General features: G+C 38.9%; 1 protein-coding gene across 6 annotated transcripts in view; it reads left to right on the forward strand.

Moving 5' to 3' along the window:
* The window catches only part of LOC124777949 (cleavage and polyadenylation specificity factor subunit 1), a 299,452-nt gene extending 281,610 nt beyond the window's left edge, over positions 1 to 17,842 (forward strand). For all 6 annotated transcript variants that reach the window (XM_047253499.1, XM_047253500.1, XM_047253504.1 and 3 more), the window contains 4 exons: positions 4,006 to 4,138; positions 5,591 to 5,731; positions 10,930 to 11,059; positions 17,343 to 17,842. In XM_047253499.1, coding sequence (XP_047109455.1) covers positions 4,006 to 4,138; positions 5,591 to 5,731; positions 10,930 to 11,059; positions 17,343 to 17,529 — 591 coding nt within the window. In that variant the 3' untranslated portion in view covers positions 17,530 to 17,842. The remainder of the gene's footprint in view (positions 1 to 4,005; positions 4,139 to 5,590; positions 5,732 to 10,929; positions 11,060 to 17,342) is intronic.
* Positions 17,843 to 24,728: the final 6,886 nt, after the last annotated feature.

Here is a 24,728-nt window from a genome sequence, read left to right on the forward strand (position 1 = left end):
AGCAGAACACCTCCAACACCAAGCCCTTTGGTCATTTGAGACAAACCTACATCGCTACTCGTAGTGCATGTATCATGTACATCCTGCCTCACGCATTGCACAAGTGCTGCAGATTCAGGCAGGCTGCATGTAGCAAATACAAAGGTATTGTGATGTGCAACAATTTGTGCTACAATTGTCTGAAGGATGATCATAAAGTTTCTAGTTGCAAATCTGTTTGGTGTCATACTTGTCGAAACCAACACCCCATGTTACTACATGCAGAAATACAACACAAGGTGGAACAAGGAAGGATTGCCCAAGTGACATTCAACACAAGTACAATGGCATACATCCGTCAAGTACATCTAATTATTGCTCATTGAAAGTCAACCTTCTCGTGACAGTGAGGATAATGGTGCAAGACAGCAGCCGCAAATGGCAAACTTCTTGTGCTCCTTTAAATTCTGGGTCACAATCGTGCTTTATATCGGAAGCATGCGTACAATGCCGTAGACTTCAAAGATAGCACAGCAGAGTACTGATTCAAGGAATAGGTGCCACCTTCTCAGACACTAAAGACCACGTCTCTGTTCAAGTCAGCACCTGTATAAACAACTTCATGTTATCTGCCGAATGTTTAGAATTGCTAAAGATAACTGGTGTCGTCCCTGAACAAACAATTGATCCCAGTAAGTGAGACTTGTGTGTACAACTCACTGATCCTGAATTTTGGTCACCTGGTAAGCTCGATGTGTTGCTGGTAGCCGAAGTTTGTCCATACATTCAGAAGACAAGGGCTGTGTCAATAGGAACTGATCGTCATGTGCTTCAAGAGACAGAACTAGGTTTGGTCACGTCAGGGCAGTATCAGGTGGTAGAGCACAACATTTCGTCAAGGCGGCTAGTCATGTCATGCTTTGTAAAAATCTACACTGATGTTAATACTTGCAAAATGTTAATAAATGCAAAACTGCTAGGAAAACAAGAGTAACTACTGACTTGTCTCATAATGAACTGCAGGAAACATTGCTATGGTGCTTCAGAATAACACAAGAAGCCACATATGCAACAGAAGCTCAAATTATTGCATCCTATCCTTGGTGAGATGAGATTACTACGGGTTTGCAGCAGGCTACGAAATGCTGATCTGTCATATGAGGAGAAGCATCAACTCTTATGGCCACCTCAGCATCGTCTCATGAGGTTAACAGTGGAAAGTGAACATTGTCGTCTTTCCCACGCTGTGTGTCAACTTTTGCTTATGTCTCTGAGGAAGCAATATTGACTACCTAACAGGCGAAATGCAGTCTGGTATGTTCTGCATCAGTGCTTGACTTATCAGTGATTAAAGGCAAAGCCTGCACATCAGTTCATGGACGACTTGCTACGCCCACGTGTAGAAGCTGTGTGGCCTTACTTAAACTGTGGTGTTGATGACACAGGACCATTCTATGTGAAAACTGGCTCACAGTGATCCCTGTTTGTGTGCTGGCGACATGAGCAGTGTGTTTGGATGTAGTTGGCAACATGACTACTGAAGGATGCCTGTTGGCGATTAGGAGATTTGTGTCTTGACAGTGAAGGTGCCAAAACTTATACAGTGACAATGGGACAAACTTTTTCGTAGCTAGTCAGAGACTCCATGAATTACAAGCTGATGTGAGCTGTCATTGTCAGCAGTCACAGGTGAAAAACTTCACACACGAAGAAGGCATTGACTGGCTCTTCATTCCCCCAGCATCACCACAATGTGGTGGAATATGAGAAGCAGAAGTTAAATCCTTCAAGTATCACTTGTAGTGGATGATGGGAACCTTATGTCCAGCATCTGAAGAGTTGACAACTGTGACTTGTCAAATTGAGACTTGCTTGAACTCTCATCCTCTCACACCACTATCTTGCAATCCTTCTGACCCTCAAGTCTTCACTCCAGGTCATTTCCTGTTTGAAACTGCTATCACAAGTATCCCTCAACCAGATCAAGGTACAGCCAAAGTGAACTTGCTCACAAGGTGTGAACTGCTGCAGCAACGGTTCCAAATCTTTTGACGGTGCTAGTCGTGGGACTACCTACATCATCTGCAGCAGCGGGTTAAGTGGTCGGCCCCCAGTCAGGATGTGCAGCCTGGCACATTGGTCGTAGTGAGGGAAGATAACCTGCCACCCTTATGCTGGAAGCTTGCCATCATTGAAGGAGTACACCCTGGGCATGACGAAATGGTGTGAGGGGCCACTATTCATACACCACAAGGGATTTTCAAGAGACCGATTTGCAAGCCATGTCCTTTACTGAGTGAAGTGATACAGAAGGAGAACAGAGTATTTGTGTTTTTTTTTTTTTCTTCTCTTGTATGCCCTCTTTCCCTTGTTATGTGATTACTTTGCAGCAGACTCGGTGAATTTCATCATTTTTTTGTGTTTCAGTGTATTCCTTGTTTATGTGATTGTATTTGTTAGGTGCTAGTTGCAAAATGTAGTAACAGAAAAACTAGTTAAATACCCAATGATATATGTACTTCCATGTGCTCTCCTGTGTACTTTCTTTGCGTGTTATTGTTTCCAATAATAAGTGTTTCTCTACATATGTTGTCATTCATTGCAATCCGATCCATTATACAGTCCTTTAAATGCCTGGTCCTCCAGTAAAATTGTTCAAATTTCCGTCTGTGGATGCTAACATGGGTTTATTTCCAGTATGCTAATGAAGTGACCCATAAGCATAATTTGGAAGTTTTTAGGTCACATATCATGCACATGACTTGGCCCTAGAACATCCTTATATACATATTAATGCTACACAATTTTAATTAATTAAGTAGACATGCATTTATAAAAAAAAAAAAAAAATCAAAAAGTGTAGTATATTTTCTCCTGCTAACATAACACCACAATAATTGTGTTGCTGTAGGTGGTTGATATTGAGTAGAACCAACTCATCTACACTGAATGAGAAAAAACCAGTTTCTGATAGCTGCAGCAAAATCAAGTGCTGTTGAATCACCCCCCCCCCTCTCCTCCTCCTCCTCATCCTCCTCCTCCTCCTCCTCATTTTCATCATCATCTGCCCCTCCCCTTCAATGTTCACCTCTGTGTGGTTCTTTCTGAATGTGTCACACAGTCACTTAAATCAGTTGGGATGCCATCATCACAACAAAATCCTGACATGTCACACTTGCTCGAATTTCTGCAACAGGATTCAGGGAAATAATGATGCTCTTCTTCTTCCTGTATTAACTTCTAGGCGGTGAATTATGCCCAGTTCTAAAGGCTATAGGTGAGTCATACAGTTAGCAGGAAGAAACACATCACCACCATTCTGAGGAATGTCTTTATCTTTGGATGTGCATGGCATCTGTCTGTAATGAGAATGATCTTTCATCCTGATTTATCCACTGCAACATCTAAACTGCTAAGAAACTTTGTACAAATTTTAGCAGTCATCCAGGCATTGGTAATAAAATTGTAAGTCCACAGTAGTATTTTTATGTTATGAATTTAAAATTTTCCAATTTTTTGTGGCCCAGTAACTGAATAGGCCCATGTTTTTTAGGGATTCCCTCCCACCCCCTCCCCCCGCCCCACCACAATAACAGAATAGGCCAATGTTTTTGAAGGATATAAATTATATTAAACCACAGTCTCATCAGCACTGAAAAATTTCTGGGCTCATGTTCAGTATCAACATGCACAAAGTTCAACAGAAAAGAAAGCATCGTGAAGATTCCCCTTATGGTAATTTCTTAGGAACTTACGAAAATATTCATTAAAAGCAGGAATTCCTTAGCTGCACGTTCATCAATATGGGGTTTTACTGTATCATTTTTGTCCAGAAAGAGCAACCTTTCCACTGAGAAAACTGAAATGTATTTTAAGCAGTATTTACAAGAATGTAGAATTGAAAGTAGAAATAATTCTTAGTACTGGACATAGTCATGGTCTTGTGTGTGCAATATTTATGTTTTTCTTTAGGTATCTAACCTGCTATGAAATAGTTTTGTTACTTTGTTTTTATTATTTGTCCAGGACTTCAGACCAGCTGAAGTTTACACCTGTGAGTTCCTGCTGGACAATACACAAATGGGATTTTTGATAGCTGATGGTGACAGAAATGTTGTCTTGTACATGTATCAACCAGAATCCAGGGAAAGCTTTGGAGGTGAGACACTGACAACGCATTCTGCATTGAAAGAAAAAAAAAGTTGTTGAAATAAAGATGTTTGAAGTATGTGGTTACATGTAATGCACTTTTTATTTCAGCAGATTGAACAGAGTTTAATACTAGTACCAAATCGTTAATAAATTTTTATAGAATTTAAATCATTATAGCTAGGCCATAAATTTAAAACAAATGTCATGAGAAACTCCTCAAATTCTTTTGATATTTTTCTTAACTAGCCTGCAAATTCTTTGCTGTATATTGTGTCAGCCAAGCCATCATTAGGAGAGAATTTGTATTTTGGAATTAATGTTTCTTATGCTTGCTAATAAAGTGAAGTATTGTCTACTACAATACAAAAAAAAAAAAAAAGAACTGCATCTTGTACCTTGCTGGCTCCTGTTTCTACAGAGGTAGGAGTCTCAGGTTCAGTAACTGCCACTATCTCATCCTTTTTTATTTGTTACGCATATCTCATTACAAGGGTTTGTGCGAACTGCTTCTGACACAATACATCGACATTTCTAATTACTGTTTTGGCACGTTAGTCAATATTTGTGACTTGTAACATTGGTCAGTATCTGTCATTCCTTTCCCCCATCCCTCATACTGCCAACTGTAATATTTAATCACTCTCTGAACCAATTTTCATACTTCTGATTCTCTATCAGTCTTCAGAGCATCCGTTAAACTTACCTTCTGAGAAGCCATCAGTACTTATCTTTCTGCCTTGCTAATGATAAAAGTAGTTCTATAAAACATTTCCCAAATCTTTTCTACATTTCCTTGGTCTCATAGCCTGTTCTTTGGAGATGGATGTAATCTTTAAACCATTATTTTCCCTTAGAGTTTAAGTTGGTTTCCAAGGGATATATTAACTGTCAGTGACTTTCTTCCTACTCTTGACAGAATGAGCTGGAGCTGGTACTGTGTTAAGACATCAGTCTTGTATTTGGCAGAGTGATGGTTCAAATCCCCAATCAGGCATCGAGATTCAGGGTTTTTGTGACTTCCCTAAAATGGTAAAGGATAGTTCCTTTGAAAGTGCAGCATCAGTTTCCTTCCCACTTCGAGCTCGTGCTCCAGTTTTAATGATCTTATCTTTTATGGGACCCATAAATCCTAATTCTCCTTCTTTCTATTCTCTGTAATTATTTTTTTGTCAATAATTGGATTGGACATTATTTAATTGTAGTTAGTACTGGAGGGAGATTGTTTTTTTGTTTGTTGGTGACTTAGTATAGTAATACCAGAATTTCATAACTACATTAATCTGGGCATACGAAGTTGAATTTCCTTGCATTATTCATGGTAAAGAACTGTTAAAAATATAAGATGAGCTAAAAAATATTAATTTTTTTATAAAATTGTGCTACAAAAAGATGTCATTGTAATGCTTCAACCAGTTTTCATGTGAATATGAGTCTGTTTACTGATATGTTTTATATGTAGGTCAACGGCTCCTTCGCAAGGCTGACTTCCATTTAGGACAACATATAAACACATTTTTTAGAATTAGATGCAAAGTGAATGATCTCACAAGAGATAAAATTCATCTGAGTGGAGCAGAAAGAAGACACATAACAATGTTTGGTATGTAACACCATTGCGGACTTTAAAAATGTGACTATGTATTTTTTCCTTTGATTTGGGTGTGTGAATTGTTCAGTGTCATCACTTTCCTTTCTTACCATTATGAATGATTTTAATTCACAGTGTGTGGTCATCTTCAAGGATAGCGACAATTTAGATTAGCAACCTATTTGTGTTGGAAAAATATGGAGGAAGGAGGACTTCTCACACTAGTTAAAAATAACAGTGAGTTCAGGTCTGTTGAAACTTCCAGTTTCTGCTTAAATCAAGATGTGGAAGGCTGCACCTGTGAATTCCTGCTGTTGGAAAAATCATATACAGTTATTGAAGTATATAGATCCCCATCTGGAAAACCAAGCAAGGTGGCGCAGTGGTTATTGCACACTTGACTCGCATTTGGGAGTATGACAGTTCAAACCTGCATCTGGCCATCTTAATGTAGGTTTTTCTGTGCTTTCCCTTAAATCACTTCAGGCAAATGCTGGGATGGTTGCTTTGAAAGGGCACGGCCCGCTTCATTCCCCATCCTTCTCTAATCCGATGGGACCGATGACCTCACTCTGGTCCCCTCCCCCAAATCAACCAACCAACCCATCTAGAAAGCTGTCAGATGTTCTTTAAAACTTTGGATTATAATTATGTTATAATGTAATAAACTAAAAGAAGCAAATAATGGTCTGTGGAGATATTAATATTACTTTTCTGAAAGATTCAGATAAAAGAAATGTCTTGGAAATGTTACTCAACACTTATAACCTCAATCCTGTGATTAGTTTTCCAACCAGAGTTACACAGAGTACACTAATAGACAACATTTTTGTAAGTGAATGCTTAAGCAGTAATATAAGTGTATATCCAGAAGTGAATGGCCTCTCTGACCATGATACAGGGATGGCCATATTAAATATCTTCCTGATTACAGTGAAGTGGTATCATGGAAAACAAAAAACTTCAAGGAAGTGTTCCAGGAAGCAATTGGATGGATGTAAATAATGTGGTTGAGGTTTTTTGCCAAATGTGGTGCTATTTTTTTCCGTATTCATTGTTATTTTTTGCTAAATTTGGTATTATTTTTGGGAGGGGATTTTTTTTTTTAAGTTTGGTGTTGTCCTTTTTCCAAACTCGTTATTGTTCCAAAATTTTGTGTTGTTTTTTTAGCAAATTTGGTATTTTTTGGTAAATTTGGTGATATTTTCCTAAATCAGTGTTATTTTTTGCCAAATTCACTGAATTTAGTTACAAATTCATGGTTTTTTTGTCAACGTAAGTAATTTTAGTGTTTTTCGCTAAATTTGGTGGTTATCACCAAACTTTGTGTTTTTTGCCGAACTTAATGTAGGTTTTTTGCCGATTTTGCTACATTCGCTGTTTTTGACAAATTTTGTGTTTTTGCCAAATTCAACATTGTACTTTGCTAAAATCAGTACTGTTTTATTTTTGCCAAATTTGGTGCTATTCTTGTCATCACATCAAAGTTTCTTACCTGGGAAATGATCTCCACTCACCGGTTAATACGCAGCACGGGAAGTCAGACTGTGTTCAGAGTAAAGACATGTGAACTGTCAAACTTTTATCAATAAATGATTGAAGTATTTGTAACAAAGTTCCTGAATTTGCTGCCCACCTGCCCAGGAAAATTCCCATGCTCAAATTGTTCTCGGGACCGAGAGTTGGCTGGATTCTGAAGTGGAAACCTCCGAGGTATTATGGAACGTATATCAGAAAGACAGATTAGAGACCATTAAAAAAATATTGTCTCTATTGAGATTGACGTTGAATGTGACAGTGAAGTTTTATGATCACAGGTGAAACCAAGCTAATTCTTGGATGTTTTTACTGGCCACCTGATTCTGCTGCGACAGTTCTAGAGTGATTCAAAGAATGTCTACAGTCAGTAGCGCATAAATACACACATCGTGCATTACTAGCTGGAGGTGACTCTAACCTACCAAGTGGATTCATTGCAGGGGGTGCAGACAGACAGACAGACATGCGAAGTACTTTTGAACACATTTTTTGAAAACTGTCTTGAGCACTTAGTTTGGCAGCCCACACACAATGGAAATATCTTAGACCTTGTAGCTACAAATAAGCTGGACCTTATCAACAATGTCAGTATAGAAACTGTGGTTACCAAAGTTAATAGATCAGTTAAGAATGATAGGGGTGTGTTTTTGCTACAAAGAGTAGATAACATTATTAGCTTCTCACTTAGACAGTGAACTGACATCACCAGTTTCCATTATGAGCAAAGTTAAAGCAGACTGTAAATTGTACACTGTAGAATTATATGCCTAGTAAGTGGATTAAGGACGGAAAAGACCCACCATAGTTTAATAACGAGATTCGAAAAAATGCTGAGGAAGCAGAGGCTGTTGCACTCCCGATTCAAAAGAAAACGTGCAAATGACGACAAGCAAAGGTTACTAGAGATTCGTGCATCTGTGAAAAGATCTATGCATGGAGCATGCAACTACTACCATTGTCATACCGTAGCAACAGATCTGGCAGAGAACCCAAGAAAATTCTAGTCATATGTAAAATCACTGATTGGATCTAAGGCTTTCATTCAGTCACTTGTTGACCTGTCTAGTGGGGTAGTTGAACATAGCAAAACAAAAGCCGAAGTTTTAAATTTAACGTTCAAGAAACCATTCATGAAGGAGAATCATGCAAACACACTGTCATTTGACCATCAGACTGACTCCTATATGGACAACATAGTAATAGGCATCACTAGTGTAGAGAAACAAGAGGAGGAGTTGAAAACAAATAAGTCACCAGATCCATCCCAGTTCAGTTTTTCAAAGAGTGCTCTGTGGCATTGGCCGCTTACTTAGCTTGCATTTATTGTGAATCTCTAGCCCAATACTAAGTTGCAAGTGACTGGAAAAAGGTGCAGGTGATTCCTTTGTGTAAGAAGGGCGAAAGACGGACTCCCAAAATTACAGACAAATATCCCTTACATTGGATTGTTGCAGAATCCTTTATCATATTCTCAGTTTGAATATAATAAATTTTCTAGACTGAGAAGCTTATGTGCTTGAATCAGTGTGGTTTTAGAAAACATCGCGTGTGCGAAACTCACTTGCCCTTTTCCTCACTAAATGATATACTATGAGTGAAGGGGAACAGGCAGATTCCATATTTCTAGATTTCCACAAAGCATTTGATGTAGTGCCCCACTGCAGACTGTTAAAGAAGATATTAGCATATAGAATAAGTTCACAGATATCTGAGTGGCTTGAAGACTTCTTAAGTTATCGAACTCAATACGTCATCCTCAACAGCGACTGTTCATCGGTTACAAGGGTATAGTGAGGAGTGCTCCATGAAGTGTGATAGGACCACTATTATTCTCTATACACATAAATGATTTGAAGGAAATTGTAGATAGCAATCTGCAGTTGTTTGCTGATGATGCTGTGGTGTACAGTAAGGTGTCAAAGTTGAGTGCCTTTAGGAGGATACGAGATGATTTAGACAAAATTTCTAGTTGGTGTGATGAATGGCAGCTAGCTCTAAATGTAGTAAAATGTCGGGTAATGCGGATGTATCCTGGCACAGTCTTGTCATTGAAATATCTGGGTGTAACAATTGCAAAGTGATATGAAATGGAATGAGCGTATGAGGATTGTGGTAGGAATGGCGAATGATCAGCTTCAGTTTATTGGGGAGAATTCATCTGTAAATGAGACCACGTATAGTGAAATCTATTCTTGAGTACTGCTTGAGAGTTTGAGATCTGTATCAGGTTGGATTAAGAAAGACATCCAAGCAATTCAGAGAAGAGCTGCTAGATTTCTTACTGATAGGTTCGAACAGCATGCAAGTGTTATGGAGGTGCTTCGGAAACTCAAATGGGAATTCCTGGAGGGAAGGCGATGTTCTTTTCAAGGAACACTATTGAGAAAGAGAACTGGCATTTGAAGCTGTCTGCAGAATGATTCTGTGCCTCATATGGGATAGGATAAGCCTGTGACAGGATTGGAATAGGTAGTGCTGGGTGGGTGGATTGGCCAGGTCTTGCACCTAGGCCTTGCACAGGGATATCATCCCCGTGGCAAGGAGCCAGGATTGGGATTGGCATAAGAATAGGCTAGATTGTTGTGGAGGTTGGGTGGACAACAGAATACCATTTTAGGAGGGGTGGGATGGGTTTTGGGCAGGATGTCCCTGATTTCAGAGCTTGGTGATAAATGGATAAAGCCCTGACAAAGGAAGTGTTGAGTTGTTCCATTCTGGGGTTTTATTGGGCGATGAAGGGGGGGGGGGGGGGTGCTCCTTTGTAGCTGGTTCTTGGGAATGTATGGGGATATGGCAGAGGACATCTGTTTGTGGCCTGTGCCTGGGGCTAGAGCCCACCTGTGAAGGCCTTTGTGAGACCTTAAGCATACTGGGCAAGGGAATTCTTGTCACTGCAGATATGCCATCCCTGGTTGGCCAGGCTGTGTGGGAGGGATTTTTTGATGTGGAAGGGATGGCAGCTCTTGAAATGCAGATACTGTTGGTAATTGGTGGATTAATGTGGACAGAGATGGAGAGAGGGAAGTGGTGTCAGCAGTTACGAATAGGGATCCAAGAGGCAAAGGGATGAGAATGGTGGAGAGTCGGTGAAGGAAGATGCTGGTATCTTTGACTTAGGAGACTAGATTTTGGGCAGTTAGTTGGAGGTGTTGGTTAATGGGGGCCAAAATTCTCTCTGTGGGGCACGATAGCCAACTACAGTAGGGAATTCAGGATTGTTGAGTTGGTGGATTTTTGGGAGCTTGTAGAAGGTGGATATGCTGAGTGTCATAGGGGAGGGTAGGAAAATGGGTGGGAGAGGTTCTGGGAGGGGCCTAAGGCCTTAGGCAGAGATTGGAGGCCATGCTGGATTTCTGGCATCATTCTGGCAGAGTTTAAGGTGGAGGACTCACAATTGACAGAGGCCTTCCAACAGATCTGTTTCTTTTTTATCTGTTTGCAATATTTGATAACTGATATTTTATGGCTGTGAATCACACATTTGAATAGTTTCTACTTTCTTTTTATTTTTAGTTTTTATTTTATTTTATTTTATTTTTTTTTAATGTATTCATCTTCCCTGCTTTTTTAGTTTTTAAGTGACTACCAACATGTATTTAACTATTTAACAAATAGCTCATTCAGCCTAATTACTGTGTGTGTTCTACTGAAGGCAACAATTTTTGTTACAGCAACTTTGGATGGTGGCTTAGGGTATGTACTCCCTGTACCTGAAAAGTCTTACAGGCGTCTGCTTATGTTACAAAATGTGCTTGTGAGTCATTGTTGCCACACTGCAGGATTAAATCCAAAAGCATTTAGGCAAGTATTAGAACAACTTTACACTCTGTTTTCTTTATTTTTCAGTTACAGAAAAAAGAAGAATAACGATATGACTATTAATGTGAGAATAAGTGAGCACTACCATGCAGTAACACTTTAAAATTCAGTGTCACCAATCTGTAATATATAATTATATGAAAGTCTCAGTGTAGTAATAATAATAGTTGTACAGAAGTTTTGTTGATATTGCGATCCTAAATTCCTTTTTTTTTAACGTATTGGCTAGTATTTTGTCACAAGAGATTGAACTTTTTTCTGTATCAATGATGATACATACACTAATATTGAAACTCCTTAAGAGATAACAGAATGCATTTCATACTCACACTGGCGAATTTAACTCAACTCATGTGCTTTATTGACTGGATATATCATTGCAAACTATATTTCTAACAGACATAAGTAGGTAAAAACCTATTCACAACTGTTTCACCTCAGCATTACATGTACCTGTTATATTGCCAGACATTACCTCTTGAATTTCCTGTAACAGCATTCTATATTTTTGGATTAATGGTCTAGATTTGACTTTTTTTTGTACTCACAGCAACTATTACTACTTTTACTTTGGTGATGAAAAGTCAGACAGGAGACAGTCTGTATCATAAATAGATGCTTTATAGTTACAGATTTTATTTAAATGTCATTTTTGAGCCATTTGCTTACTTTACAAAAACTGCATTACATACAGTGACTTCCCTTTCATCCTAGGCTCTTACCGAGTGAGGTGGCGCAGTGGTTAGACACTGGACTCGCATTCGGGAGGACGACGGTTCAATCCCGCGTCTGGCCATCCTGATTTAGGTTTTCCGTGATTTCCCTAAATCGCTCCAGGCAAATGCCGGGATGGTTCCTTTCAAAGGGCACGGCCGACTTCCTTCCCCGTCCTTCCCTAATCCGATGAGACCGATGACCTCGCTGTCTGGTCTACTTCCCCGAAACAACCAACCAACCTAGGCTCTTAAGAGATGCTTGACTCTATTTTAACCTTCCACAACCTATTTGTCTTTCCTCCTCGAAGAAGGAATTAATGGGATTGAAACATAGGCGTAGTTTTCCCACTTTTAAATATTTATCAGCCTTACTTAAACTTTGGCTCCTGAAGGTGAAAACTGGCCAGCCGTTTTAAGCAGAGAGTAATTTTTTAGTTTTCTCAAGTGAATTTTCCTTTTGATGAAATTTATTGTCTCTCTTGACTCTGAATCATAATGTCAGTGATCAGCTGCAACAGCATTTGTAACAAAGACCCAGAGTCAAGCAGTCTGTAAAAAACAGCGGAGTTTATATAATAAATACTAGGTACAGAAAGCTTGGCAAAAATCCTAAATTGGCAGCATTGGGACTCTGAGGATGAATCAAAGAGCACATTGCAAAGATAAGCCCAGTGGGAGATGGAAACAGTAGAAAAGAAGCTCAAAATCTCTGTGATAGAAATTGAAGGTGTTTATGAGATTGTTTGGGTAAGGCTCACTTTCAGAGTGGGCATAAACATATAATTTGGTCCTTATGTCGCACCCCAGGCTCACCAATGATTTAACCAAAAACTTTAGAGAAGCCCTCAGCTCACAATTTTGTAATTGGTGGCTGTGACAAGATATCTTGTGAAATAAATTCTTTCCCTGAAAACTACTTGGAAGAAATAGTTCAGAAGCCCACTTATAGTGGAAACATATTATATCTAATGGCGGCAAATAGATCTAACTCTTTGACGGTGTAGATGCCAAAACTAATGACAGTGGGCAAGAGGCATTTGTAGAAAAAATAATTGCTTCAAGCATGTAGGGCAAATAAAACAAGCAGAAAGATTTAAATGTTCAGTGAACTGGATAAAGTGGCAATAGTATGATACCACATAGAGAATCTCAAAATATTTACCTCTGTACAGGAACTGTGGCTTATGCTTAACAGAACAGTTGCCCAAGCTCTAGATAGATATTACCTAGCTGAACAGTTCATCGTGGGAGAGGCACTCAGTATTATACAGTCTCTGTAAAGAAACAATGGGTGCTGTTCTGTGGTAGTAAAACAAGGCATAGGACTATAGACAGATAAATTGTAAATGAAATGCCTTTTGTTGTCAAAAGGATAAGGTATGAGGCCTTTGGTCAACATGGCAGCAGAATCTTTTCGAATCCTCTCACAAAACCCAAAAAAAAAAAAAAAAAGATCTTATGTAGGGACAAGAATAAAAATCATTTTATGTTGTTGCCAAATTTTGTGTTATTTTTAGCCAGTTTCAGTGTCTTCTTTGCAAAATTATGTGGTGTTTTGGCTAAATTTAGTGATATTTTTGCCAAATTCAGTGTTTTAATGCCAGTTTCACGTCTTTTGCCAGATTTGATGTTATTTTTGCCAGATTCAGTGTTACTTTTAATTCAGTTTCGGAGATAAAAATTTTTTTTCTCTCCTCCTCCTCCTCCTCCTCCTCTCCCTCCCCCCGCTGATCAGTGGCGCTGGTTTTTGCCAGATCTGGTGTTCTCTTTTGCGCCAGATTCAGTGTTGCATTTTTTCCATTTCAATTTTACCTTTTTTTGGCAGATTGGATGTTTTTCCAATTTCGGTGCTATTTTTTGTCAACTTCAGTGCTGTTTTTGACATCACATGATAGTTACATGGGGAAGAACTGTCATTTTAAAATTGTACACAAGTGTCAGCCTTGAGGAAATAAAAAGTAAAACTACAATTTCAATGTCAAACAGCTATCATTTGAATATTGGAAAACTGCCATCCTCAGATTTATAACATTTTTTATATGAAGAAGTGACAAATTTCATGACATTTCATAAAAACCACCAATTTCTATTATTTACCTACAAATCATCAGTTTTCCCTCATTTTCACAAAATTTTTCATATCTAAAGGTGTCAGTTGCAACAAAGTTAGTGTCCAGATATTCATGGAAGACACAAGAGCCAAGAGTGTGGATAGCAAAGCAAAAGCTGATGTGGGACCCAACTTTCTAAATGTTCCTAGACAAAGGAAGAAGATAATTACATACCCCCCCCCCCCCCCCCCCTCCAACCCTCCAGTTTACTTCTCACACAACTACAGAGATAAGTGATAAAAATAATAGTATCTGTGGCATTAAGAATCAGCTGAATTCACTGAAACTAAAAAAGGCTCCAGTGCCTGATGGTATTCTACACAGAATCTACAAAGAAAACAGAGTAGAGTTAGCTCCCATATTAACCTTAATATACTATAAATCCTTCAAACAAAAACCAGTGCCCAATAGTTGTAAGAAAGTGCAGCTCATACCTTCCTACAAGAAAGCAGTTATCCACCAAACTATGTCTAATTTCATTTATATATGTCTATTGCTAAATTTCAGAACATATTCTGAGCCCAAACAAATGTTTGTGCCTGGACTGAGGATTTCTTTGTAAGGAGAATACATCATGTTATCTTTGATGGAGAGTCTGACAGAAGTCGAAGTAACTTCGGACATGCAACATGCAAATGCATTGGGACTCTTGCTGTTTACATTGTATAGTAATGACTGACACACAGTATTAAAAGGAACCTTAGACCTTTTTGCACATGGTAGTGTTGCCCATAGTAAAATACAATCAGAAAAGTGTTGCACCAATATTCAGTCAGAACTCAGTATAATTACAAAGTAATGCAAAGATTGGGAACTTATTTAAAATGTGTGTGTGTGTGTGTGTGTGTGTGTGTGTGTGTGTGTGTGTGTGTCCTATGACTACATTGTCAGTGAATCACAACTGAAATCCGTCAACTCATACATATACCAGAGTGTAACTGTTTGTTGAGAGTTGAATGATCACATAGGCTCATTCATAGATAAAACAGCTGGCAAACAAGTTCATTGGTCAGTGTGTATATGCCCTGGGAAATCTCGGAAAATCCAGGAATTTTTTTAAAATTTTGGAAATAGTTTATTGTTTTAGTTTTCAGTTACATTTTTGTAATTTTGACTGGTAAAAACTGACAATCCAACAAAGAATTTTACTTTAGCCCTCTACTGCAGAATAATACTGCAGCAATAAAACAACACAAAAGTAAAACTTTAGTTGCAAAGAAATTATGCCATTGACAACAACAAAAAACAGTGCACAGTCAAGTGTCTGCTGACAGAAAAATGTGTCAAATGCTTTAAAATGAATACTATGCAATTCTTCATAAAAACAGACTGCTTTCAATGAGTGTGACATCACAATTATTTACATTTCCAACAGGTCACGAGAGAAAACATTACGAATGGTGGTCTGAGAAGCATTACTTTCAAAGTAAATTTCCTTTTATGCAAGTTGAATTACGTTACTCGTGAGAATGTGCAATGAATTTCTTAACTCATTCAAAATTTAGAGTTTTGAGGAGGAGTAGCCTAGAAAACTTTCGAGCTCAGAAGACCAGCACTTACATCATTATTTAAAATTTTGTTGGCAAATTTGTGTCTGATATATTTTAAAGGATAACACACGCTAAAAAAGACCAAGTTTCATGTTTGGGTTTTTGTATTTATTTCAGATCTTTCATAGATTGCAAATTATGCAAAAAGTATAATTATCCTTCAAAAAAAGTGGAAAATGAGTTCTTGAGCAGTTTCAAATTAAATTGGCTCTTCTATGGAAAAGTCGAAGTGCTCAGCAGAGCATGTATTCAGCCAGGTACCCGTGAAATTTTCGGTGTACAGCATTGAAATTTACAGTTGTGTTTGTCAGAAATATTAAGCTGCTGCAATTTGAGCTATGCTCTTAAGATCCTACCTAACCTCACCCTTGGAAAAAAAACAGCAGAAAATTTTTGATGACCAGTTATATATGTAAAACCTTAGGTTTTCTGGTAGCTGTACTATATGTGTATTAATTTAAATCATTAACTTTTTGTGTTGGTATGTTCATGGTACTTAACAATGATGTTGCTGTTGACTGAATACATGATGCGTCCTATGCTCTGAGTCTCTATCATTTGCTGGTGATATCAAATGACCTGAGCTATGATTGGCTGACAAAAGCAAATCACACAGCGCAATCTCATTTCAGTGCTTCAGAAGCTACAATGCTGTATTTGATGGAAATCATGTTCATACTTTCATAATATGAAAATATGCAGCATAGTTTCAAAATGCATTGTTTTTTGCTGGGTTTCATTTCCTAAAATTCTGGAAAGTTCTGTACTCGTGTATAAAACCTTTGCCATTCATAGGATTGATAAGTGTTACAGCTCTCAGGGAAAGTATATTGTCATTTAACACAGAAAAAATGTACTTTCAGTCGGGTTATAGTGTATTTTCACTCTGGAGAAACAGTATTTTAACGCGAGAAGAAGTACATTTTTTACCCGGAAATCCAGGAACGTTTTTTTGCTCCACATATACTCCCTATTGATTGGATACTGGGGAAATTCAGTCTGCAAAGGAGATTGCTTGCATAACACTCAAGTGATCCATACTTGTGTAACACTCATGTCATCCATCCTAGACTATTTCTCAAGTGTTCGGGGCCCATAACAAATAAGACTAACAGGTATATTGTACATATACAACGAAAGGTAGCATGAATGGTCACAGGTTTGTTTGATTCATGGAAGAGTGTCACAGAAATGCTGAAAAACCTGAATTGTAACAGTATTTGAGAAGGAAAGTTGCTACGCACCATACATTTGAGAAGGAAAGTTGCTACACACTGTACAGTGGAGATGCTGGATTGCAGATAGGTACAACAAAAAGACTCTCACAATCAAAGCTTTTGGCCATTGGTCTTTGTCAACAACAGACACATATAAGCACGCACGCGTGTACAGAGGAAACTGAAACCATCCTGGATTTTCCATTGTTTGAAAAACCTGAATTCACAGATGCTGTAAGACAGGCCCCAGTTATCCCATGAAAGCTGCTTAGAAAGATTCAAGTATTTAGTGAAAAATCTAGGAATTTATTTCAGATCCTTACATATCACACTGTATGGACTGCGAAGACAAGATTAGACTAATTGCAATGAATACAAAGACATTTAAGCTGTCATTTTTCTCATGCTTAATATTCAAATGGAACAGGTAGAAAACCTGACAAATGATATAATGGGAGGTACTGTCTATAACATATTTCATAGTAAAATGCAGAAATGTAGATTTAGGTTCAGGTTTTGCCACAGTATTTCATAAATTTTTATAGAATTTAAGCCTTTGTTCAATTTGTCATTTTCCTTGCTATAAAACTCATTGTTTTCTGCTTTTTGAGAAAATTTCTAATTAAAATCAGTCAGTAATGGTATTCACATTTCTCACATTGTTGTTGCAGGACATACAAGAGCTCAATAAAGCTTCTAAGTAATCCTGCCAGAGGAATAATTGATGGGGAGTTGGTCTGGGCATTCTTAGGTCTGCCCACACCTGAGAAACATGAAGTTGCCAAGAAAATAGGAACCAAAGTGGATGACATTGTTGAAGATTTATATGATACTGAAAGACTGACAGCCCATTTTTAATTATTTGTGAAATGATGCTATTTCTAGTAGCATATTTGTATTTAATGTACCATTGAAATATCGACTCATTTTGTTAATTCATCTTTTTCATAAATTTTCATACAGTTTTTAAAAAAAAGTATTATGAGTTTTAAAAAATATTAACGTTTCCTATATCTTTCTTTTCCATTAGACTTAGAAACTGAAGAGCATAACTAACAAGAAGCCAGGCAAATTGAACCACATGTTCCAAGACGTATGTTGCAGTTGAAAACTTTGTAAGAGTGCATATTGCTGTGGACAACAGCTATTTGCTTAATTATGTGTGAGTAATATTTTTGAACATCCAGAGGAAACACTCCCCACTCATACCCAATGATTGAGCAGTTGATCAGTAATAACAACATGCAAACAACATGTTCTGTGTATGTCAGAGACCAAGATACCAAAGCAAGCCATATGTTATAAACCTTTGGGGAGAAGATCAAGGGTGCACTGAGCTCAAGATGATAAAACTAGAATTGACTTATCTTAACCTAAAGCTAGAAAGATACTATATATTAATAAAACTCAAATAACGTATCCAAAGGTTACTGCATTGAGCTACAGACTCTTCTACAGTAACATGATGCTGTATACTGGTAGTTATATATGTATTGACGAACAAGGCCAGTACTTCATTCTCCCTCATGTAACAAGTTCCCCTGCATTTTATTCTGTCTCTCAGTCTGTAACTCTCTTTGAGAAACTACATGTAAACTGCATTTTCATTTCATACATGTATGTTTGTCGATAACATTCCATTCATTTCCTATTTCAGAATTACATTAGTCCTTCATATTGTGTTCCATATTTTGTGGAGATATTGTTTACTGTAAATGTATTTTCAACATCTTTGTCTTGGAGAGACTCTTTCTCAATGTCTGAAGTTTAAAATCTGATTAAGAGCTAATACCTTTGTGGCTATCTGTTAATAATTAATCAGTTATTTCCACATACATTAATACTGATACACATCAGTACATTATATCCTGTACTACTTGGAGCATAGAATACTAAATTAAATCAAGAGTCAAAGAATGATACATAAGAGTCATGAATGTCTTGGAATATTTAAGTACACTGCCACTGTGCCAGTTGTTGCGGTGTGATACTCTACATGACACTTTCCAGTGTCAACAGTGTCTGAGGTTAAGTTAGACATGACATCCTGGATGCTTGTCACTGTTTTTTGGAAACCAGACATCATATTGCTGAATTTGGAGGTACCGGCGCGTTGTGGGGGAACCATACTCAATGTCACTTTCTTATCTTCAGTGGTTGCAGTGCTGGCAGTGTTTGTTGCGTCTTGTGAATCACAGAAAAATGTTTGAGTCAGTCAATGGATACAGTGGTAGGCACACCCCTGATGTCTATCGTAAAAGTGTCATTGCTTCTGCCACTTACTGTATACGGTCTTTCGTATGGCAGCTGCAGTGGCTTGTGCACCTTGTTGTTTTGTACGAACCCATGATTGCAGTTAGAGATGTCCTCAAAAACAGACGAGTGTCATTCACTTTGTTCTATAGGTGGCACTGGCTGGGGCTGTTGGGTGAAGAACATTACTTATAAGAAACCAAGCAAATTTAGGTATTGTTCCAAGGTGCATGTTGCAGTTGAAAATGTCGTAAGAGAATGGATATTGCTGGGACAACATACTTTTCCCGTAATTATACATGAGTAATATTTTTGAACATCCAGAGGAAACACACAAGCTCACTCATACCTAATGACTGTAATTTGGTGGCAAACTCATGATGTATTGAACATACCATCTGTCGTATTATGCTTGAACTCCCCTGGAAGGCACAGTGTTTGTCTGTACACTAATTCATCTGCTGTAGCTGTCAGGTTGCTCTTAAATGATGTGTGGAGACCAAGGAGCACAATGGGTAATGTCTCCATCCAATTTTGTGTAGTATGACACCAAAGGACTGCCTTGAGTTGGCAATGCAGGTGTTCTACTATTCAGTTCATTGCCGGATGATAAGCAGTAGAGTGAATGCGCTTCGTGCCCAATAAGCTCGTCAGTTCATTGAATAAGTATGCCTTGAATTGTCATCCTTGATCTGTTGTAATGCATATCAGTACATCAAACCAGACACTCCATCAAAACGTCTGTGCTACCATCTTGGCTGTAAATGTCTTTCATAGGGAAAGCTTTAGGACATCTCGGAAATCGATCCATGACCATGAGGCAGTAGCTGTAGCCTTCCGACACTGGAATGGACCCCACAATGTCAATGTGCACATGTTCAAAGTGCAAACTTGTTGATAGGAATGTTGCCTAATTGGGCCTTGAGGTGCCAAGTGGTCTTATTTTTCTGGCACACCATGCAGTATCTGACAGTTGTCGTACAGTCAGCATCCATTCCTGGCCAGATGAAACACTGTTTGACTAATTTCACCATCCCTCAGACAATGGGATGAGCCTTGTTTTGCACTGGCGCAATTGCTTGCGACCGAAATTGTTGAGATATGAATGGTCATGCTCTTGCTCCAGACACATGACAGGTCAATACATTTATTGCTGATACAGTCACGTGTTGTAACTTTAATCAACACTGAGTGATCCAATAACGTGTGTAATTCATCAACATGCTGTTAGGACTGAGTGAGGACCTTGTAACCAAATGCAGTGTTTACAGCTTCAACATATCACAGAGCATCTGCTGGTACATTCAACTATCCTTGCATATAGGTATGTGAGTCGTAAACTGACTAATATAGTCCAAATGTTGAAATCCAGAGCTCTTGTGATTTTGTCATGTTGAAATGTCTGCTCCGCATTACACTGTTCAAAAGACATTCTCAGGAACTCAAAAAGGCCGTCATGTGTATGCCTCCTGGTGCAACAGGAATTTGATATTATGTTCGCACTAAGTTAATAGTAGAGAATATTTTCTTACTGTATACGTTAAAATCAATGTGTTATATGTGTGGCACCGGATACCAATCTGGGATGGTCCTGGCATTAGGGTGGTGGTAATCACCACATGGGCACCATCTATTATTCTTCTCCGGCACCATGTGTAACGAGGCTCCCCACCTGTTACTGGAGGCTTGACAGATACCTTGTGTCAGCATGCCACAGAATTCTTGCTTCACAACTTTTAATTGTTCCAGCATTAGACACCTAGGATGTGCGTAGACTGGTGGTTCTAGTGCATTAAGGATATGATGTACTATGGTGTGCTTCACTGGTGCTAGGATGTGCGATTTATTTGTGACCTCGAGGAACATCTGTAACAGGTGTATGTACGGAATATCCCCTCAAATCATGCACACTGTCACTTATGTAATGCTAGTGGACAAATCACAATTGGTTTTCCTCTCCTTTCTTGTTACAATCTTATCCATAATTAGAAACGATCATAATAGCACACAGTACAAAAACAATAAATGGTTGCACTTTCATTAAATTCAACTGCAAGGGAGAACTGAACTCAAGTAAGGCCAAAAATGTGTAGTAGTTAGTCTTGGGTAAATAAGGGATGGCCAATTGTAGTGTCGATGTATCTATAGTTTAAAATTATTGATGGCCTTGTTGACTGTTAACAGTGCGTACTCCTTTTTTGTCATCTGATTGAAAATCAACATATCTTCCAATTACACTACATGACAACTAGGTTGTATGTAACTTCATCTTCGTTGTTGTTGGTGGTGGTTTTTGTGTGTGTGTGTGTGTGTGTGTGTGTGTGTGTGTGTGTGTGTGTGTGAGTGAGTGAGTGAGTGGCCAGACCCCCCTCCCCCTTCCACTTCGCCTATGTCCTTGGTCCTGTAAGTTTTCTGATCAGTGAAGATATGAAACATATTGAAATCCATCGCCAAATGAAGGTCCAGTATGGTGATGCATGTCTGTCACTGCATCAAGTATGTGAATAGAGCAAAAAGTTTGGAAATGGTGTGACTTCTGTGACACATGCTCAGTGCCTAGGTCACACACATCACATTGTGACATCAGAGTCTACTGCAGCACTTGAGACCAGTTGACGAAATATGCCATGTGACAGTGGATGAAATAGCCGCAAGCCAGAACATTGGTCATGGTTAAGTACATCATATCATTTGTGAAGTGCTTAAGTTTTTTGAAGTGTCTGCAAGATGGGTGCCATGGCGATTCACTCCAGATGCCTGTCAAGAACTTTTGTGGCACTTTGAAGCAGAAGGTAATGGCTTCTTCATGAGAGTCATTGTAGGAGAAGAAGCGTGGTTACACTACCACCAATGTTTTGCTGTCTTTCTTTTGGAATTAACGAGACTGTCTTGAAACACTAAGACAAATAAGTGAAACCCCATCACCAGTCTATCATATTCCAATACGTTATAAAATCAGCTTCAGGTTGCCATAAGATCAATAAGAGATATTGAACTTTTGACCACAGGTGTCATTTTGCAACATAACAGTGCTCGGCCTCATACTACTCGTGCGTTAGTTGCAACCATCAATGACCTGCACTTTTGATACTCTGCCACATCCACCGTATTCATCACCAGACCTCACACCAAGTGGTTACATGTTTGGACCACTCAGAGAGATGATGGGAGGAAAGAAATTTTGTTCTGTTGAAGTGGTGCAGCAGGCGATGCGCAAGTGGCTGAGCACACGAACAAAAGATTTTATCTGTGCACATCCTATGCACTGGAAGAAGTGTGTTGTGTTCCAGATGTATTCAACAAAAAATATTTAACGTTTTGTTCCTCCCCATAGTAGTAATACTGCACTTGAAAAATGTTTTACACGTACACTTGTTGCATTTTGTATCTACTTTGTATTTTTATATACAGGATGAACCAGAAATCCACCAACAAACTTTCAGTGGTGGTAGCGTGGACCAAAACAAGAAAAAAGTCTAGTAAATGTGGGCTGTTAAATGTATACGTTTAGAGCCTGTGAGCACTAGTTAATCTTCACTACTGTGAAACACATCTTTTCTACTGAAAATAATGCTCATATCCATTAAAGTATGTATTTTAAAGTCCATGTTTACTGGACTTTTTCCTTGTGTTGGTCCATACTACCTCCTAGCAAAATACGGAAAGCAAAGAGCATGCGGTAGAAGATGTGTTTCAGAGAATCGAAGATGAACACGTAGTCATAGCTTTTAAGGTGTGCATCCCTTAAAACCCACATCCTTTCGTCTTTCCCTCTCCTTCCTTCTTTCCTGATGAAGCAACCATTGGTTGCGAAAGCTTGAATTTTGTGTGTATGTTTGTGTTTGTTTGTGTGTCTATCGACCTGCCAGCTCTTTTGTTTGGTAAGTCACATTATCTTTGTTTTTAGATATATTTTTCCCATGTGGAATGTTTCCCTCTATTATATATATACATCATACACGTGGGAAAAATATATCTAAAAACAAAGATGATGTGACTTACCAAACGAAAGTGCTGGCAGGTCGATAGACACACAAACATACACACAAAATTCAAGCTTTCTCAACAAACGGTTGCTTCATCAGGAAAGAGGGAAGGAGAGGGAAAGACAAAAGGATGTGGGTTTTAAGGAAGAGGGTAAGGAGTCAGGGTAAGGAGTTATTCCAATCCCGGGAGCGGAAAGACTTACCTTAGGGTAAAGGACAGGTGTACACTCGCGCACACACACACATATCCATCCGCACATACACAGACACAAGCAGACATTTGTAAAGGCAAAGAGTTTGGGCAGAGATGTCAGTCTAGGCGGAAGTACAGAGGCGAAGATGTTGTTGAAAGACAGGTGAGGTATGAGTGGCGGCAAATTGAAATCAGCGGAGATTGAGGCCTGGCGGATAACGAGAAGAGAGGATATACTGAAGGGCAAGTTCCCATCTCCGGAGTTCTGACAGGTTGGTGTTAGTGGGAAGTATCCAGATAGCCCGGACGGTGTAACACTGTGCCAAGATGTGCTGGCCGTGCACCAAGGCATGTTTAGCCACAGGGTGATCCTCATTACCAACAAACACTGTCTGCCTGTGTCCATTCATGCGACTGGACAGTTTGTTGCTGGTAATTCCCACATAGAAAGCTTCACAGTGTAGGCAGGTCAGTTGGTAAATGATTGGAATGACTCCTTACCCTCTCCCTTAAAACCCACATCCTTTCGTCTTTCCCTCACCTTCCTTCTTTCCTGATGAAGCAACCGTTTGTTGCGAAAGCTTGAATTTTGTTTGTATGTTTGTGTGTCTATCGACCTGCCAGCACTTTCATTTGGTAAGTCACATCATCTTTGTTTATATATATATATATATATATATATATATATATATATATATATATATATATATATATATATATAAAAAACAGGGACCTAGAAACCCCCCTGTAGCCCTCAGTGGTTCACAACAGGCCACAGCAGTCCACCCAACCCAACACCGCCACACACCGCACCCAGGGTTATTGTGCGGTTCCGCCACCAGTGGACGCCCCCCCCCCCCCCCCCCCCTCCCTCGGGAACATCTCATACCAGATGAGTGCAACACCAATGTTTGCGTGGTAGAATAATGATCGTTCCCGCTCAGGAACCAGCACACTAAACCGCGCGGCTAGCCAGGCGAGTCGCTCAGAGCCCATGTTTACTAGAAATTTTTTTGTTCTGGTCCATACTACCACCTCTGAAAGTTTGTCAGCAGAATTTTCGTTCTCTCTGGAAGTAGTAAGGAGAGTTCTGGTAGAATGTTGATGACTCAATGCTTCTACCATTTGATGAGTGGTCTCATTTACTTTATATGATGATCACATTACAGCCTGTGTTACTGCTTCAAACTGATTCATAACAAAGTAGTATCGCACAAGGGTCATCCAGAAAGTAAAGAACGTTCTATAGCACACCCAGCACTAATCCCCCACCACTGCAGTCACAAGCGTGCCAATTAACTCTTTCGACCTTCTCAGTGTGAGCCAAGTTTTGTTGTGTATCCTATCGAAATAGTGGTGTCCATTGAAAATTCCACCATATATGAAGCACGTAGTGTAATTCATTTTATGGATGCACAAAATTTTTGGCCTATAGAAATTTATAGGCAAATAAAGAATGTTTATGGTGATAGTGCAATGAATGTGTCTTCAGTGACATGGAATGTTGCCAGCAAAGACGTTTTTGATTTATGGCAACATGTTGCGACATGCACCAGCTCGAATTCAGCAAAACTTGAGATATTAAGTGGAAATTTTTGGACATTCTCCTTAAGCTCTGACTTGGC

This window comes from Schistocerca piceifrons, chromosome 2 (genome assembly GCF_021461385.2).
Source record: "Schistocerca piceifrons isolate TAMUIC-IGC-003096 chromosome 2, iqSchPice1.1, whole genome shotgun sequence".
NCBI lineage: Eukaryota > Metazoa > Arthropoda > Insecta > Orthoptera > Acrididae > Schistocerca > Schistocerca piceifrons.